Source organism: Nicotiana attenuata, unplaced genomic scaffold (assembly GCF_001879085.1).
Source record: "Nicotiana attenuata strain UT unplaced genomic scaffold, NIATTr2, whole genome shotgun sequence".
In the NCBI taxonomy this organism is placed as follows: Eukaryota; Viridiplantae; Streptophyta; class Magnoliopsida; order Solanales; family Solanaceae; genus Nicotiana; species Nicotiana attenuata.
This window is the reverse complement of record NW_017670833.1, coordinates 2,127-21,899: the sequence shown is the minus strand read 5'-3', so window position 1 is coordinate 21,899 and position 19,773 is coordinate 2,127. Positions and strand designations below refer to the sequence as shown.

General features: G+C 41.8%; 1 protein-coding gene across 1 annotated transcript; it reads left to right on the top strand.

Moving 5' to 3' along the window:
- The first annotated feature begins 18,540 nt into the window (after nt 1–18,540).
- Nucleotides 18,541–19,432, top strand: LOC109243750. The gene is made up of 2 exons (XM_019410732.1): nt 18,541–18,881; nt 19,063–19,432. The coding sequence occupies exons 1-2, from the start codon at nt 18,541–18,543 to the stop codon at nt 19,430–19,432; spliced, it is 711 nt and encodes a 236-aa protein (XP_019266277.1).
- The last annotated feature ends 341 nt before the right edge of the window (nt 19,433–19,773 follow it).

The following is a 19,773-nucleotide window of genomic DNA, read 5'->3' as shown; positions in this document are numbered from 1 at the left end:
TATATATATGAGTGCACCAACTATAAATAATGTCTATATATTGTCATGACTTCAACTTTACTACTAGTACTTTCTTTTTTGAATTAGTTTTAAATTTAAAATACAAACTTCGGTTTAATTAAGTAGTAGTTCATACATAAGATTTACCGACATTTTTTATTACTGTTTGATTAACTTATGAATATTTTCAGTAGTCCTTGCAGTATTGTTCTAGGCCATGTTTTGGTCAAATATCTAGCATTTTTGAATATCCAACTTTCGTCGTTTCAGTAGTACTAGATATACCATTTCTTGTACAGTTTCATTTTTAAAATTTAGAAGGATTACACTTTTTATTAAAATATAAAGTAGTACTACTAGTAGTATTTTACTTCAAAATCTAAATGAGGCTGAGTATGAGAATTAGCTCTGCTAAATCTGGGGAAATGTAGTCCAACAGATTTAATTAGTGTGTTTTATTTTTGCTAGGTGAATTTTCTTGATTTGGTTTGCTGAACTATTTCACCTCAAGGGTTATATACCTCACTATTGGATGAGAGATGAAAGGACCCCATTTTACAGGGAGGGGCTAAAATTGTCCACTAGGGAACCAGCTGACACATTTAGCTGCATTAGTTTATCTTCAACTTGTCCACCGACAGAAGAAGAAATATATAATTTAATTTAATATAAAAAATTAAAGAAGATAAAGGACATTGAAAAAGACAACAGTAGTATGAGCATTTTTCCATAATCTATATAATTTAATTTAATATAAAAAATTAATTATTGTTTTTATAAGTCCTCAATAAATATTTATCATAATAATTGTATACGGTGGAAATCGGGACTACCCGATTTCGTTCTTCAATGGAAAAGGTGATACCACGTCGAGAATTGAGGACGTCAAGCTCGGGGTAGAGGATCCTTTCCAATATCGAGGTCGAAGTCGATAACTTTAATTCGAGGTCGAGGTCGATAACTTTAATTCGAGGTCGGAAGAAGGCCCATTTCGAGATAATACCGTTATGGTTCAATAACAGAAAGACCGAGTTTCCCGCAACGCCCCGAAGATCACGGCGTAAATTCTGGAACGGATTAGTCCTTGACGGTTAGACAGCTGTCCAATAAGATTCCCTACTATAATTAGAAGTGTACCTTATTTAGGACTCCCCTATTATATAAAGGGGAGCCCATTCATTTGTAGCGTACGATTAATTAACAAGAGAATATATATTCATCACTTTCTTGCTTACTGTTCATCAGAGTTGCCTTATAATTTACTGTTCTTACTAGCCCACCTCGAGACTATCATAGCTCGAGGTCGAGACTTGGCTTGCACAGTGGTTTGGCTTACTTTGTTCTTCAATTTATATATTTAATTCCTTGTTTCAATTGGTATTGGACTAAATTACATATCTTTAAAACCACAATACAAGTTTAATTGTTACTCGGATTTTAGGGTAAACAGTTTGGCGCCCACCATGGGTCTAAGGATAATAGTGATTGTTTCAGTACTGATTCTGATAACACACGTTATTTTCATACTTGTTCTTGTAAAGAATTTTTGTTCTCAGGTTAAAACATGTCAAACTCACAAAACGCACCCGTACATGGGAATGATGGTCTTGGATTCCACGGGGAAAACGATAACGTAGTTGCTCCAGGAGGCGGGGCGCCGCCGATTAACCCCGGGGAAGCGTCGATTACCGATCCGATCGATGTCAGTTCGCACATTGCTTTGAATGCGGACTTAGGCGTGGACCCCGGAGGGAGTGTGCGCAGGGAAGGCCGATCTGGTGCCCAAGGAACACAGGGCATAGGAGACGGAGGAGTTAGTCTCCAGGTAATATTCGAGATGCTACAGGCTCAACAGGCCATTATTGTTCATCTTCAGAGTCAACATAGAACTCCGAGTGTGGTTGAGCCAGAAATCACTCGCTGTACCGAGCTAGTGCCGGAAAGGTCGAATGGTAACGGGTCAGGGACTGATCCTACAATTATGAAAATGCTCGAGGAGCTCAGCAAAAGAATCCAGTCGGGAGAAAAGAAAATCGAAGATAATAACAAAAAAGTGGAAACCTACAACTCCCGAGTTGATCAGATACCGGGGGCACCCCGTTCTCCTTAGTATATGGCTCCGAGGCCTTAATTCTAGTCGAGGTCGGGGAACCTAGCGCCACATTTTGACATGCAATGGAGGAATCAAATTACGAGGCCATGAATACTAGCCTCGGACTATTGGATGAAAAATGAGAAACTGCGCTTGTTCGGATGGCTGCACAGAAGCAAAGAATCGAGAGATATTACAATAGAAGAGCCAATCTTCGCCATTTCGGAATCGGGGACTTAGTTCTAAGGAAAGTCGCCCTCAATACTCGAGACCCAAACGAAGGGAAACTAAGCTCGAATTGGGAAGGGCCATATCGAGTCATCGGAAAGGGATCTTACAAACTTGGCACGATGGAGGGTGAACAATTACCAAACAATTGGAATGTATCGCTACTCAAATGATATTACTGTTGAGGTATGACTTTCTCCCTTTTCCATTCGTATTTGATACTAACTTATTGCAAGTATTTGATCGAGCTTCAAGAAAACTCTTCAACACGAAGGTCTTAGGTTTTAAAGCACGCGTTGCACTCTTTTTTCCTTAGATCGGTTTTTATCCTGAATGGGTTTTTCTGGTGAGGTTTTTAACGAGGCAACAATTATGTGCTACCTAAGAAAAATTCAACAGTATCCAAGGCTTGTTTTCAATGAACCTCGAATACTGGGGAGTATCACCCTTGGGGATTATATTTTCGAGGAAAATACTTCATGTCAATGGGTCTCGATAGGGAAACCCAGTAATGTGCCAAACGGTCGAATAAACCGTGTCCATATAGATTAGTCGAGCCCCGATGGCAAAACATGTATGCATGTATAAATTATTTAAAGAAGCATTCTTTCTATATCAAACACTTTGTGTCTCAAAAAAATATTTGCCACTATACAAGCTCCATACTTATGATTTTGTGAGAAATGGCTCAAAGGCCGAGCACAAACATACTTCAAACACTCGGGGACTGCACTCTCGAGTTATCTAAATTCAAAATCACAAGTCCTCAAAGAGTCATCCCTCGAAATATAGGCTAAGGCCATCATACTCGGGGACTGACATTTCGAACAAGTTCAAAATGTTATCAGGAAATAAGTCCAAGAGGCATACCCAAAGGCTACGGTCATATTAAAGGCTACAACCAAAATAATGCGGCTCGGAGACGTCCGAATCCCGCAACAAATAAAAGGCCTTCGAATACTTTGAAAAAACCACTTAAAAGGTTATCCCCGGCAAAACGATTAAAAATGGGCTTTGATAAAATCACCCCTCGATAAACTTTAAGAGGTATCAAATTATCTTAACGCAACAGTGCTAAGGCACAAAAAGCGAAGGGGTGTCAATCGGCATCGAACCCTCAAAAAACCCAATGGGTAAAAAACACATGCTAAGCCATAAAGAAATTGTTACTAAGTCTTTTAAGCTAAAAAGGGGGAAATAATAGCTATCTTTTAAAGGCCATATCAGCCCAACCTAAAGTAACCTAAGGGCCAAAACATTCAGAGTTCGAGACATTGTTCTCACTCAACTCGGACCTAAGGGTCCCACTATTCCGAGCTCGAATAAAATCGACTTGAATATAGCTCGAGGATTCATAAATAAAACCTTAAGAGGTATTTTATTATAAGTTCAAAACTTGCCCATTATTTACTGAAAAAACCTAAGGGTTTGTTTTACTCTAAGTTCGAGCTAATGCTCACTCGGTTATTGAAGTTGTAACAACAAAAAAATTTGCAAGGCAAAAACAAAGCAAACTTTATCACAAATCAGAGATAAAGCGGAAAAGGGAACTTTTTATACATAGAAGGTATTTACAATACCCACGAGGGGCCTTACACAAAAAACAAAATCCTAACTATGTCCGGGGCTGGTTTCCCCCTCGGGAGCAACTTCCTCTTCGGCCCCCTCATCATTGTAAGACCCGCCTTGGCTGCCTTCATCATCATCATCATCATCATCATCATCGTTGGAGGAGATGAGAAATCTGGCATTAGCTTCGAGCGCCTTTTCTTGAGCTATCTCTTCAGAGAGGTCGAAACCTCGAGCATAGATTTCCTCGAGGGTCTCCCTTCAAGATTGGAACTTGGCCAAATCTTTACTCTGTCGCTCTCGGTCGGAGGGTTTCCTTAGCTGCATTTGAGCAGCCTCAGCATCCCTTAAGTACACAAAAATGGTTTTGTCAGCCGTAACCTTCATCTTCCCGGCCTCTGCTCTGGCCTCAGCAAGCTTGACCTCGAGCTCATCAATCCTTCTGGCCTGGGCCAAACCTTTCTCTTTAGCTCCTCGAAGTTAGGCCTCGGCCGATACCAGTTTGGCCAAAGCAGCCTCTTTTTCCGCAGCAAAGCGGTCCATGTTCTCTTTCCACCATTGCAATCGGCCTTAATCTGATCGACCTCGCCTCAAAGCAGCTCAATCCTCTCAAGTTTTTGCTGCAGCTGAGACACTGAAGTATTTGCCTCCACATTTGGGTTGAGTAGACCATACTCTTTCAAAATGACAAATACTTGCTTGTCTAGCTCGGCCTCATCCTTACGAGCCTTGGCCAAGTCTGGCCAAAGTTCCCTGAGCTCCTCTTCCTTTTGACTACAACGGAGCTTCAAAGCATTCTTTTCATCCGACGTCTTCTGGAGCTCAGCCTCGCATTGGCTCAGGTCGGCCCTAAACTTAGTGAAAGCCTATACAAAAAGAAGGATGCAAGTTAGGGTAAAGGAAAAAGAAGAAAAAGAAAATTGCAACAATAGGAATTAATGCTTAGTCGAGAGAAAAGGTGTCGAGCCTCTTTGAATAGGGTAAATGCGTCGTTGAGATTATGGCATCCTCGACCCCGGTAAAGCAATCCCGGAAAGGATCCTCTTCGTTGGGGACTCCACCCAAGTTAGGCATTTGTAGAGCCCGAGCCTCCCTTATGGCCTCTTCGGAATAAGCCGGTAGAGAGGGAGAGTGACCTATTGTCATGGCCCCGAACGAATCACTCGGGGCGTTCTATTCAGTACTGGCGATCTCGGAACCCCCCCTCTAGTGTGCTTGTTGATAGACGAGGAATAATCTCGACCTCGGGCGATTCAGGGTTTTGCCCGCATCTTTCTTCGAAGCCTCTTCGTCACGAGGCAGAGTTTCTGGCTCGGAAGGCTTGGCAACTTCAACCGGCTTCCTGGCTCGGACCACCAGCGCCGAGTCTTCACCCTCGTCCTTTTCTTTATCAATCAGCTGGTGGACTGAGCCTATATCCATAGGAATGATATTCCTCCTGCATCTTCGAGCTGGAGCCCTTTTATCTTGGGGATCTTCGAGACCCTTTTCCTCTTATTATCTTTCCTCGATTTCGGAATCGGGGACTCGGTCTCTTTCCCTGGCGGGCCGGCCTCATTTCAGAGACATCTCCAATGCCTGCATGAAGGAGAGGTATGAGTAAAGAAACATCTCCGATAAAGAGAAAAGAACCAAAAGTTTACAAGATGAACTTACCATGATGTTTGGCTTCCCATTTGCCCCTCGCCAAGTCACTTCAGCAGCGCTCATTATACGAGGAGGTCGCAGATAGTTTTCGGACTCAATCTTCGAGGTCGGTAACCGCATGGGGCATCCAAGCGACCGCTGCAAACAAAAAAGATGGAGGCATCACGCAATGCAAAAATGGAATACGAAGGGCTACTGGGAAAAAACTTCACTCATGCTCGGAGTTCCACTTCTCCGGGAACGGCATCTTCTCCTCTGGGATGATGTCGCAGGTCCTCACTCGCAAGAACCGGCTCATCCAACCCCGATCTTTATCCTCGTCGTTGCTATCAAAAGAGGCCTTGGTCGCCCGGCGTTGGAGCTTGATCAAACCTCGGAAAAGCTGAGGTCGATACAATCAGATAAGATGGTTGAGGGTGAACTTTAGCCCCTCGGCCTTGCTATAGAAGAAATAGAGCATGATCATTATGCGCCAGAAAGAAGGATGGAATTGGCCGAGGGTGACTTGGTACCTCTTGCAGAAGTCGATGACGACTGGATCGAAGGGACCCAGTGTGAAGGGGTAAGTGTAGATACTTAGGAACCCCTCCACATAAGTGGTGATGCTCTCCTCGGGGGCGGAGATCTGTACCACGAACTTGTCCCCCCTTCCATAATCTTTCTTCATGGCCTTGAGGTGTTTCTCCATTATCGAGCAAATATATCTCGATACATGGTCGCACCGGACAGGAATTGCGGAGGGATTCTCGACTTTGAAGTCGTTCTTTGTGACACAGGGGCCGGGAACAATCTCGTGAAGGGCCGACGATTTATCGCTAGCCGGCCGAGAAGAAGAAGAGGAAGCTTTCTCCTTTTGAGGAACGATTTTGGAGGTTTCTGCCACTGTTTCAGGTTAGAGGATGCGGAAAGAGGTGGAGTTTGATATCTTTTGGCGCTAAAAGGGTGGGAGCACCAAGTAGTGAAAGAGAGAGATGAAGAGAGGGAGAGATCAGGGAAGTTGAAGGTGGAAGCAAAGTTCTTGATTCAAATAGAAGCCCTTTATTTATAGGAACACGGTGACGATTCAGCGGCGCTAGTGGCCGACCGCCACTGGCAAGTATTTAATGTTTTGGAGAAGCGAACCGACGGGACGTTTCGGTCACCTCGAGCGCTTACATCACGAGGATGATATCATCATCAGGGACTCCGAAAAATCGAGGATCAAGTTGTTTCTTATCATTTTATTCTAAGAAACGAGGGGACTATCTGTATATGGTAGAAATCGGGGCTACCCGATTTTGTTCTTCAACAGAAAAGGTGATACCACGTCGAGAGGTCAGGACGTCGAGCTCGGGTTCTTTCCAATATCAAGGTCGAGGTCGATAGCTTTAATTCGAGGTCGGAAGAAGGCCCGTTTCGAGATAATGCAGTATGGTTCAATAACAGAAAGAGCGATATTCCCGCAATGGCCCAAAAATCACGGCGTAAATTCCGGAACGGATTAGTCCTTGACGGTTAGACAACTGTCCAATAAGACTCCCTACTATAATTAGAAGTGTACCTTATTTAGGACTCTCCTATTATATAAAGGTGAGTCCATTCATTTGTTACGCACGATTCATTAACAAGAGAATATATATTTATCACTTTCTTGCTTACTGTTCATCAAAGCTGCCTTATAATTTACTATTCTTACTAGCCCACCTCGAGACTGTAATAGCTCGAGGTCGAGACTTGGCTTGCGCCCTGGTTTGACTTACTTTATTCTTCAATTTATATATTTAGTTCCTTATTTATCAATTGGTATTAGACTAAATCACATATCTTTAAAGCCATAATATAAGTTTAATTGTTACTCGGATTTTAGGATAAACAATAATTTATTTGTTTCGTTATAAATGGTCTAATATACTAGTATAAATAATGTTGTTAATTATAGAGCAAACTCGTCGAAAAGTACTATTCCAACCCCACTAATGAGATTTTCCCATTTATAGATTTCAAAAGTGGGAATATTATTGTCGGCGAAGTTGCTTAAATGGAGGAATCATTAATGTTATTTTAATGTGGATCAACAAGGGACAACTAGGTAATTGTCATCATTATTAATATTGGTCTAGCTGCTGCATAGGTTAGTTTCTTTACCTTATGGAATAGATTTTCATACCCACTTTTGTCTTTAATAATGTTTTCAAAACTAAAGGGGGTTGATTTTGGATTTGTCTTTCAGTTCATACATGATAGAGAGTAATAACCAGGAAGAGTAATATACAATGAGAGGGAAACGGTGTCTCACCTTCTCAATATAAATTATACGAGAAATGGACATCTCAGATTCTCAGTTTCCTTTCGAAAAAAATATAGTGTGGATAAATAACAAAAAGAAAAAAAATCACACCCAATATGTACGTAAATCTTATCTTTCATATGCACTTTTATCGCTATAAATGATGATTGATTATGTATTTTCACTTAAATCTACGACTTAACTAAGCGAGCTAATGTGATTTAGTGTTGTATACGTGTATAGAGTAAAATATGATATGACGCGTCATCTAAAGAAAGGACACGTGGAACCCATGACGAGGATGGCCGAAGACCGAACACACCGCTTGTCACAGAAAGGGATAACGTTCATAGAAATGTGTTAAATGCCTTGTGCCCGGTAGTATTTAATAAGTAATATTCTGCAGCATTAAGAGCAACGGCTCGTTACAGGGAATTTGACATTTATGTCCACCATTACACCTTCATAATTGACATTAAAGGAGGGCACGATCATAGGACCTCATTCCCTAGACACAGCTATAAATAGTGAGCTTAGTTATCATTGTAAGGGACGAAATTTCTGGCAAGCTTATACTACATTCTATACAAAGCTTAATACAATTTCACTTTCTTGATTTTTGTTCCCAGAATTGTCATCTCTGCTGTTTCATCTATATTTTAAGGCTAAGTATTCAATAATTCTTGACTTATTATATTATTTTCGGGATCAAATTAGTTCACTTGTTTAGAAACTACGTATAAATTCAACTGTACCGTTTTATGGGTAAATAATTTGTTACCCACAGTGGGGCCTAGACAGTTTTTTTACTAACGTATTTTGATTATTTTGTCTTAGAAAAAATCATAAGAAATGATAGATAACATTGTTAATAACACGCATAACCCCGAGGTTCAAGGAGATCAACCTCACTTCGAGGACTCAATCAGTGACACCCACAACGAGGGGAATGACGCCACGCCGGTGCATAACAAGCAGTATCCTCGACATGTTTAGGAGACGACTCCCGATGATGCTGATGAGGAGCATGTTGTCAACGCAGTAAAGGTCTTGCAAGAGCAACAAGCGATCGTTCTAGTCCATCTCACTCGACAAGACAAGGTTATGATGGAACTGAAGCAGGCGCTGTTGGAGGCTTCGAATAATGAAAACACGTGAGATCCAATTCCTCCCGGTGTTCCCGCAAACCAAACAACGCAGAGGGTCGACATCAACACTCTTAGGGGTGAAGTTGGCACCGACGGGGCTGGGGAAAGCGGATTCGACCTCAATAACGAGAACGATCTTTTCAAGAATGAACTTTTGAGGTTTATGAGGGAAGTAAACTCCCGCATGGACTAAATTCCGGGCGCGCCACCAGTACGGGACTACAAGAAGTATACTCAATTGTCATACAAGCCGAGTGCTACTCCAGAATTAATCCCGAAGCGGTTTAAAATTCCCGAAGTGCCAAAGTATGGCGTAACTTCAGACCCTCATGAACATATTACCACCTACACAACGACGGTAAAGGGAAATGATCTAGCTCCCCACGAAATTGAATCTATGTTGTTAAAGAAATTAAGAGAAACTCTCACGAGCGCAACTTTGACGTGGTATTCACTGTTACCCGAGCATTCTATAGATTCAAATTTGAAACGCTCGCGAATTCTTTCATCAAGGCCCATGCCAGGGTCAGAAAAGTACAGGCCCGAAGGGCCAACATATTCAGGATTGCACAGGAAGAGTCCGAGTTATTACGAGAGTTCGTTACCCGATTCCAGAAGGAAAGAATATTGCTCCCGGCTGTCCCAGATGAATGAGCAGCTGAAGCATTAACCAAAGGATTGAATCCGAGAAGTTCAGATGCCTTTTGGAAGTTGAAGGAAAGCTTGCTTGAGTTTCAGGCGACGACTTGGACGGACGTCCACAACTGGTAAGAGTCAAAAATAAGGATCGAAGATGAGGTTGGTTTTCCATCGTCGATCAAAAGACGGGATAAGAATAGAGAAAAATCAAAAAATGATTACGACACGGATATACGGACTTCGAGGGGCCGGTTTTTACCCTATGAGAGACCGAAGGCCGTGGCAGAGGCATCTGGACAGCAGACAAGTTCACTGCTGACAGAAGGACCGATCGTGGTCAAAACAAAAGAACGTTACAGGAAAAAGAAACGTCAGGGTCACGGGATCCTTCTTACCCCAAGTTATCGGAATACAACTTCAACGTCAGTATAATGGAATTGGTGTCAGCCATGAGAAACATCTAAGAGGCACGTTTCCCTATACCAATGAGATCTAATCTCGGACAGAGGGATCCCAACTTATGATGTAAATATCATGGGACAAATGGCCACCGGACAAGAGACTGCCGACACCTCCGGGAAGAAGTGGCAATACTATTGAAGAATGGTCACCTTAGAGAATTCTTAAGCGACCGAGCTAAGAACAATTATGGTCGTAACATAGACAACGCAGAACCTTCAAAATCAGGAGAAGAACCTCCATGCCAAACAATTAATATGATCTTCAGAGGGAATGAGATTAACGGGGTCACCTTCTCGGCAACAATGAAGACGAAAGTGCCAATAACTCATAGTAATAGAGGCAGATCTAGGATTTTTGTAACATGGGTGAACCATTAAAGAAAGGAGAAAAAATAAAGTATTAAATGGAAATTGATCCCTACTCCTCTAGGTAAGTAAATTAACATTCAATCAAGTGCATCATTGTAAATAACTTAATATTCAACCAAGTGCATCATTTAACCTCTTTGGAGCATGGGTGCTAGCAGATGATATTAGGTCAATTTTAGGCAATATGTACATAAAATACTTACTTTGGCGGAGAGACCATGGATTCACGTGCCCCGTGAATTAGGCTATACATCCGCCCTTGCATAGTGAAAGTCTCTGGGAAAACGATATCACTTTACGGATGAGGACGTAGATGGATTGCTGCTACCATACAACGATGCACTAGTAATTTCTTTAAATGTGTTAGATTTTAAGACTAAACGTGTTCTAGTAGATCCAGAAAGTTAGGCTAATATCATCCAATGGAGAGTATTGGAGCAAGCTAAACTCATCAGAAGCATTATTCTGGCCACAATGCTCCTAGCCGGATTTAACCTCGCAAGCGTGACGAAGTGGAGAGATTTTATTACTCATGAACACTAAAGAAGTAATGAAAACAACCCTTTTCGAAGTAGTAGATGTTGATATGGGATATAATATCATCCTGGGAAGACCGTGATTACATGGGATGAAAGTTGTTCCCTCAACGTATCACAATTGTTGATATTTCCAATGCCCGAAGGAATCAAGCAGATAAGGGGGGATCAACCGGCGGCAAGAGTGATGAATGCAATTTTGATCTCTAGTAGCAAAGGAAAGGAGCACACGGCGCAACAATTACAGGAACTGGCACCTACTCCCGAACCAGAAGAAGAGGCATCAGAACATTATCAGGTGTTGATATATTTCCAAGTTTCAGAAGAGACGGATGCAACGAAGTCCACGGCAGAAGAATTGGAGCAAGTTGCTTTGTTAGAGGAATTCCTAGAAAGGAAATTCCACTTAGGGACGGGGCTGCACCCTGAACTTAGGTTTGCTTTTATTGAATTTCTTAAATTCAATGCCGATTGTTTTGCATGGTCGCACGAGGATATGATAGGTATCCCGACGGAGGTAGTCGGGCACAAGTTAAGCTTGGATCCTAATATATCTCCAGTAAGACAAAAGAAGCGCCCTATTGCCGAAGCCAGGAACAAATTCGTCAAAGAAGAGGTAACCCGTCTACTTAATATCAGTTCGATCCAAGAGGTAAGGTGTCCATACTGGCTAGCTAATGTATTAGTAGTTCCTAAGAAGAACAATAAATTTCGCATGTGTGTAGATTATAAGGATCTTAATAAGGCGTGCCCGAAAGACTCGTTCCCACTGCCAAATATCAATCAAATGATTGATGCCATGGCCAGGCACGAGTTAATGAGTTTCTAAATGCTTATTCCGGGTACAACCAAATAAAGATGAACACGGAAGATCAGGAAAAGACTTCATTTATAATGAATTTCGGCACATATTGTTATAATGTGATGCCATTCGGGTTGAAACATGCCGGAGCCACTTATCAACGGCTCGTGAACAGGATGTTCGAAAAGCAAATAGGAAAAACTATGGAAGTTTATATAGACGATAATGCTCGTTAAGTCTTTGAATGCAGGTGACCACCTTAAACATCTGCAAGGAACTTTCGACATTCTGAGGAAGCATAATATGAAACTTAATCCCAAGAAGTGCGCGTTCGGGGTAAGTTATGGTAAGTTTCTAGGGTTTTTGGTCTCACAAAGGGGAATTGAGGTATACCCCGATAAAATCAAGCCCATAGAAGACATCTCGAATTATCTATCAAACGTGAAAGAAGTCCAAAGGCTCACAGGAAGGTTGGCAGCTTTGAGCAGGTTCATTTCTCGGTCGTCAGAAAAATGTCATCGCTTCTTCGCGCTGCTCAAAAAGAAAAATAATTTTGAGTGGACACTGGAGTGCCAGCAGGCGTTGAGGGATTTACAGAAGTACATATCAAGCCTTATATTACTTTCAAAATGAAAAGAAGGTGAAACATTACTAGTTTACCTCCCGGTCTCGGAAGTTGCGGTAAGTGCAGTTTTGGTCTGAGAGGACGAAGGTACCCAATCTCCCTTTTATTATGTTAGAAAAATTTTAACGCGAGCAGAAACGTACTTCCCATATTTGGAGAAACTGGCCTTAGCTCTCGTAGTTGCCGCTCGGAAGTTGAGGCCCTACTTCCAATGTCACCCCATAGCCATGGTGACTAATTTCCCTTTGTAGAATATTCTCCATAAACTCGATTTCTCGGGAAGGTTGGCCAAATTGGCCGTCGAAATGAACAAATTTGACATAGAATATAAACCAACGACTGCAATTAACTCACAAGTCTTGGCCGACTTTGTGGCCGATTTCAGCCCAGGATTATTACCTCTGGCAACCAAAGAGGCAGTAATGGTGTCGAAATCGACATCGGTGGTTTGGACCTTATACAAAGACGGAGCTTCCAACGTGAAATGGTTTGGGCTAAGAATAGTCTTAATCACGCCTTCGGGGCAAACCCTAAGGCAAGCCATCAGAATGGTCCCTTTAACTAACAATGAAGCAGAGTATGGAGCTTTGATTGCAGGGCTCGAATTGGCCTGCGGACTTGATTCCGAGGTCATCGAAATCAAATGTGACTCAAAGCTGGTGGTGAATCAGGTCTACGGGATCTTTCACACTAAAAAAGAACGCATGCAGCAATACGTGGTAAAGTCTAGGCTGTGTTGGCACGATTCCGGAAATGGTCAATTACTCATATCCCAAGGGAAGGTAACACAGAAGCAGATGCATTGGAGAACTTAGGATCATCGACATGAATGTAGGGATCGGAGTCCGAAATAGTATTACAACTAATGAACTCAGTCCTGGATGCAAATGGTTATCATGAGGTAAATTCGACTAATTTGGTATGGGACTGGAGAAATGAAATCATCGACTATCTTGAGCATGGGAAGTTGCCCGAAGACTGTAAAGCATCCCGGGCGTTGCGCACCAAAGCAGCGCGATACAACTTCAAGAAAGGAAAATTATATAGAAAACCTTTCCAAGGCCGTTGGCCCGGTGCTTAGGGGCATCCGATGCTAATTATGTCCTGAGAAATTTCCACGAAGGAATATGCGGCAACCACTTGGGCGCAAATTCCTTGGTGCTGAAGTTTGTGCGGGCAGGATATTGCTGGCCCCGCATGGAATATGACGCTAAAGATTTTGTACGAAAATGTGATAAGTGCCAACGCTACGCACCACTAGTGTAACAACCGACAGAACCTTTACATTCGGTTCTATCTCCATGGCCAATCATGAAATGGGGAATGGAAATTATCGGACTGCTGCCACCGGCTCATGGAAAGGTAAGATTTCTTTTAATTTTGACTTACTATTTTTCTAATTGGGTGTAGGTCCTTATCAAAAGATTGGGGAACGCGAAGTGGTCGATTTCTAGTGGGAAAATATAATTTGCAGGTTCAGAATGCCAAAAGAGGTTGCATGTGACAATGGGCCATAGTTTATCAGCGCAAAAATTAAAAAGTTCATCGAAGATTTGAAAATAAAGAGGATCACATCTTCACCCTGTCATCCGAGTGCAAACGGTCAAGCGGAGTCAACGAACAAGGTGATTGTTCAAAACCTCAAGAAAAGGTTAGTAGCGGCAAAAGGCAATTAGCGGGAAGAATTTCCCGGAGTTCTATGAGCTCACCGAACAACGGCCAAATCGAGCACAAGAGGAACTTATTTTTCCCTGGTGTATGGTGTAGAAGCTGTAATCTCGGTGGAAGTAGGTGAACCCACCTTAAGGTATTTCTAGGAAGATGAGGAATCAAACAACGAAGCAATGTTAATCAACTTGGAGCTGCTCGAGGAACGCAGGGACTTGGTGCATGTAAGAATGGCAACTAAAAAGCAGAGAATGGAGAGATATTATAATCGAAGAGCCAACCTCCATTATTTCAAAGTAGGAGATTTGGTTCTAAGGAAAATAACCCAAAATACTCGGAAAGCTCAATACGGGGAAGTTAGGCCCAACGTGGGAAGGTCCCTACCAGATTTCAGCTGTCACCTGAAAAGGTTCATACGAGTTGGAGAACCAAAATGGAGACAATTTGCCCAGCAATTGGAATGTGGCAACCTCAAAAGATATTATTGATGATGAACAATACCCAATCCGAAAGTATGTGCTGCACTCTTTTTCCCTTCGTCCAATTTTCGTCCCAATGCGGTTTTTCTAGCAAGGTTTTTAACGAGGCAGCGACAGAAAGCATACTACGAATATAAAAGCAATAAGAATTTTAATAGCAAGGCAAACAAGCAAGTTTCCACTCGAGGATGGTTAGATAGTCTTTGGATCTATAGCAAATTCCCACTATTCACGAGCACAAACCACTAAATGATTGTTAGGTAATCTTTTGCTCGATAGCATAGATTCCCGAGGGAAAGTAAGGCGTGTTACCGAGTTGAGGATTATGTAGCAATTCATTGGTGGAATCTTTGAAGGCACAAGACTTCCAGTGTTCTAATTCGCATTCTTCGCATTCGAACACTGGGGGGAATGATATTAGGATACGACATCAATAACTACCACGTTGATCGGGAAACAAAAATCTAAAAATGTGTCATCGAGATCGGGGATTGCACAGCCAGCCCGTAGAAACAGGTTATACAAGATAGCCACAAGTAATGGAAATTTCTTTTTACCGTAGCAAATGCTTGTATACTTTTGAAAATAGAAGGAAATACTTGTGAAATGAAATCCTTTTGTTTTTATCTTGTTTCTGGTTTGAACGATGAACTAACCTTTTCATTTGAAAGTTAAACCAGTACTTCAAATGTTAGTGCCGTAATGAAATAGAGGTCAAGAGTACCGTAAACATAAAAGGGCCCTCTTATGAAAATCCTCACGTTAAAGGGTTGGTTTCGGAAGAATTTATGCTCAGAATCAAAATGCCTTCGGGGAAAAATGCACCCGAAGACGTTCGCGAAAGGACGCAAAAAATAAACTTGTGCAAATACTTATAGAAACCCTCACATATAACGGTTGATGCCCGAAACCAGAATACTTTCAGGAAAAATACATCCAAGGTTATACATAATAAGACGCAAACAGGAAAACTCGCGCAAAAATCCTTAAGCAAAAGGAAGAAAATACAAAGATTAAAAACTTGCATGGATATTCAAACGGAAGTAAGACTCAAGCAATACTTGAACAAAAAGATGTCTTTATTCACAAATCACATGCCATAATGGCGCTGATACAAGAATTGGAAAAACAAAAGAAAAGCTAAACTGCAGTATCTCCGGAACTAGGAGAAAGAGAAGTGTCCGTCCCCCTGAGAAGTAGTTGGATCCACCAATGACTCAACATTTTCCCCATTTTGATCTTCAGCATCATCGTCCTCCGTTTCCTCTTCAGTTCTCGAGAACTCGGAACCGAAACCAGAAGGACCAGGAGCATTAGACTGTGTTGGGAGCCCATTTTTTGCAGCTAACTCAAGTTCACATGCCTTAGCAATTTCGATATCAAAATCAATGATACCAGCTTTGGCCTCTTCAGAGGTTTTTGATAATCGGCATAAAGTATGTATATTTTGATATATATCGCCTCGCATTTTGCTCTTGTTTCAATGATTTGAGATGTTTAATATGATGATTTGTGCTAAATAATGGTGTTTCTATGTGTAGGAATCATTCAGATGCAATTTGGGACGAAAGGGTGCGAATTGGAGCGAAATCAGAGCAAAAACGCAAAAAGCCAATTTTGAGGGCCACAGCCAGCGTGGGGCGCTCGCTGTGGCCCAGTTTCCAGTAGTTAATTATTTTGAGCGCCAGGGCCAGTGCCCCACGCTACCCTGGATGCTCGGATCGCTAGAGTATCCTATTCCGACTTGGACTCGGTTATTTTCACCCCAAGACGCCTCCAATTGATATAAAAGCCATCCTAAAACCTATTTTGAGGGGAGAACGTGATTTTGGAGAGAAAACAAAGGCACAAAACACTTGGAAGCACGGATTTGAGCAATTCCTCTATCCTTTTTCTAGTACTCATTGATTTTATGCTTGAAAACATTATTTTTGATGATTGTATGAACATGAGTGGCTAAGAACCCTATTGTTCTAGGGTCATGGGTAAAACATGAATGTTGTTGTTCGAAGTTTAATTTGACGAAGTTGATTTTATCATATTGGGTTGTTTATTTAATTCTGTTTTTAATTATTTTGCTGAGTAGCTAACAGTGAAATACTATCCACGAATCTATAGTTGAACTCGAATGTGGGAACTCTAGATTGCATATAGAATTAAATAGAGAAAGTTCTTGAACCTGGGCATCGGGGAACGGATTTGTAATTAGGATAGACATATACCTAATTGCCTTGCTTGGTTGAAATACAGGAATTATAAATGCATTCTTGTTAATCTTAATTCCATAGACATATAGGCATTAAGTTAACTTGAATAGGCGAGTAAGGACTCGATAGATTCTTATGAGTAATATCAACCCTGTTAATCAACAATCCAGATAAATCAATTAGTTATTTTAAGCCAAGAACGCAACACAATTGTTATCTAGCCCGTGACCCTAGAATATTCTCTCCTAGTGATTGTTATTCGAAATTGCTATTTGTTTGGTTGATTATTCTAGTTATTTCATTAATTGATATTTTTAGGTAGTAAATTAGTGACGACTATATTTTGTGAAAAATCTCTTGGATCGATAAGGTAATTAAGTTTGAATCAGTCAATAGTTAATCACAAGTCTTCGTGGGAACGATACTCTACTCACTACTTTATTACTTGACGATCACGTGCACTTGCGTGAGTGTTTTTGGTCGCAACAAGTTTTTGGCGCCGTTGCCGGGGACTTAGAAATTAGCTACTTGACTGAATTGAGCTTTTATTAGTTATTTATTCAAGTTTAATTTTCAGTTTACCTTGCTTGTGTTAACACAGGCTCTTCTCTTGAATGCGGAGGAGTAGAAGCACAAAAAATCTCCTTCCTCTTGATCCTGAAATTGAATGAACACTTCATAGAGTGAGGAGGGAAGTCGAAGCTAGAACTAGAATTGAAAGAGAGTTGAACATCGTATTTCAACCACAGCCAATAGAGATGGCAGGTAATGAAGAGCGCGCGGTGATTGAAGCCGCAAGACCCAGTCTTGATAATATGACTCAGGCTATTGTGAAGCCTGATGTCACAAGGCACTTTGAACTCAAACAATACATGGGGCAACTGATCCAGTCCACAGGGCAATATGTGGGTCTATCTCATGAAGACCCGCAGAGGCACATTCAGAATTTCTTGGAAATTACGGACACTTACAATTATCCGAACGTTTCCAAGGACTATGTCAGGCTGACAATTTTCCCCTTTTCATTGCTCGGGGAAGCTGAGGAATGGTTGCGGAAGGAGCTAGCAAACTCAATCCGCACTTGGGACGATCTAGCAAGGAAATTCTTAATCAAGTTTTTCCCCACTAAGAAGACAAAGTCATTGAGGAGTCAGATTCTTGGGTTCGAACAACGGGATGGCGAGACACTTCGTCAAGCATGGGAAGATACAAGAAGCTACTCAGAGACTGTCCACATCATTGTCAGACTGACGAGGTATTGGGTCACACTTCTGTTGATGGGTTAGATGATGCATCAAAGATGAATCTTGATTCAGCTTGTGGGGGTAGTTGCATGGCTAGACCGTACAGTGAAATCCAACTCTTGCTCAATAACTTCACTGCTAATGATCATAATTGGCAAGGTGATGGTGATTCACGAAAGGCAATTAAGCAGAAAGCAGCCGGGTTAATTGAGCTTGATGACTTTTCAGCCATGAGAGCCGATATAGCAAAATTAGTAAATCAGATGAATAGAATGACAATGCGGCAACCTCAACCGATGCAACATGTACAACAAATGTCTATTTGCTGTGAACTATGTGGCGACAATCATATGAGTGACATGTGCCCCACGAATCCTGAATCCATATACTATGTGGGGCAACATAGCAGAGGTCCAATGAATCAGCATGCACAATATGGGAACACTTACAATCCAAATTGGAAGAATCATCCCAACTTCTCATGGGGTGGAAATCAGCCGAATCAGAATCATTATAGACCCCAAGGAAAATTCAATCAACCTCAGAAGCCACCCCAACAAATGGAAGAGAGTACAAATGATTTGCTAAAGAAGTTGTTGCTTGACAAGCAACAACTTAGGACCGATTTCAAAAATCTTGAGAGGCAAATGGGGCAGTTAGCAACAAATCAAAATACTAGACCTGCAGGCGCTCTCCCCAGTGATACAGAGAAGAACCCTCAAGTGAAAGCAGTTACACTCAGAAACGGGAGGGAACTAGAGGAAGTGCCAAAGAAAAGAAAAGACAAGCCCATACCTGAGGGAGAGTTGATTCCTAAAGCGACACACGAATCAAAGAATAAGGATGCAATTCCAGAGCCAGTAGAGGCTGCAAGGCCACCACCACCTTTCCCCCAGAGATTGCAGAAAAAGAATGATGATCGCATGTTCAGCAAATTTCTCTCTATGTTGAGCTAGGTTCAATTAAATATTCCACTCGTTGATGTACTTCGTGAAATTTCAAAGTATGCTGAGAACATAAAAGATATAGTGGCACACAAAAGAAGATTGACTGAATTTGAGATAGTTGCACTTACTGAGGAGCACTTCAAGGGTCCAAAACAAGCTCCCTCAAAAGGTTAAGGATCCTGGCAGCTTCACCATCCCGGTGCGAATTGGTAATATTGATGTGGGTCGTGCTCTTTGCGATTTAGGGGCGAGCATAAATCTGATGCCCTTATCCTTGTTCAAGCAATTGGGTCTGGGAGCTCCAAGACCAACTACTGTGATGCTGCAGCTGGCTGATAGGTCGATAGCACACCCCGAGGGAGTGATTAAAGATGTGTTGCTGCAAATTGGAAAATTTATCTTCCCTGCGGACTTTATTATCCTAGATTATGAGGCTGATGAACTGGTTCCAATCATATTAGGGCGACCTCTCTTGGCTACTGCTGATGCAATTATTAAAGTATGAGAGGGCAAAATGATTTTGAGGGTGGATGATGAGGAAGCAGTCTTTAATGTCTACAAGGCAATCCAACTTCCTCGCCACTATGCGGAGCTCTCAATGGTATCTGTTGTTGAGGGGGATGAGCAAATTCTTGACACGAGTGTATATCTAGACGATTCTCTAGAGAAAGCACTTATGTTGTTCGATAGCCTGGGGATTGATGATGAGGTTGAGGAGATGATGTTTATCCTAGATACATCTTGTGCTTACATGTAGGGGATACACCCCTTTGAGCCCCTGAATAGGCCAGATGGGCTTCCTCCAAAGCCATCAATTAAGAAGGCTCCAAAATTGGAGCTAAAACC

Excerpts from the sequence above, each read along its gene's own strand:
- LOC109243750 (XM_019410732.1), top strand. The coding sequence starts at position 18,541 with ATGGAAGAGAGTACAAATGATTTGCTAAAGAAGTTGTTGCTTGACAAG. Across the intron at positions 18,882-19,062 it reads CCACCTTTCCCCCAGAGATT|CACTTCAAGGGTCCAAAACA; the intron begins GCAGAAAAAGAA and ends CTTACTGAGGAG.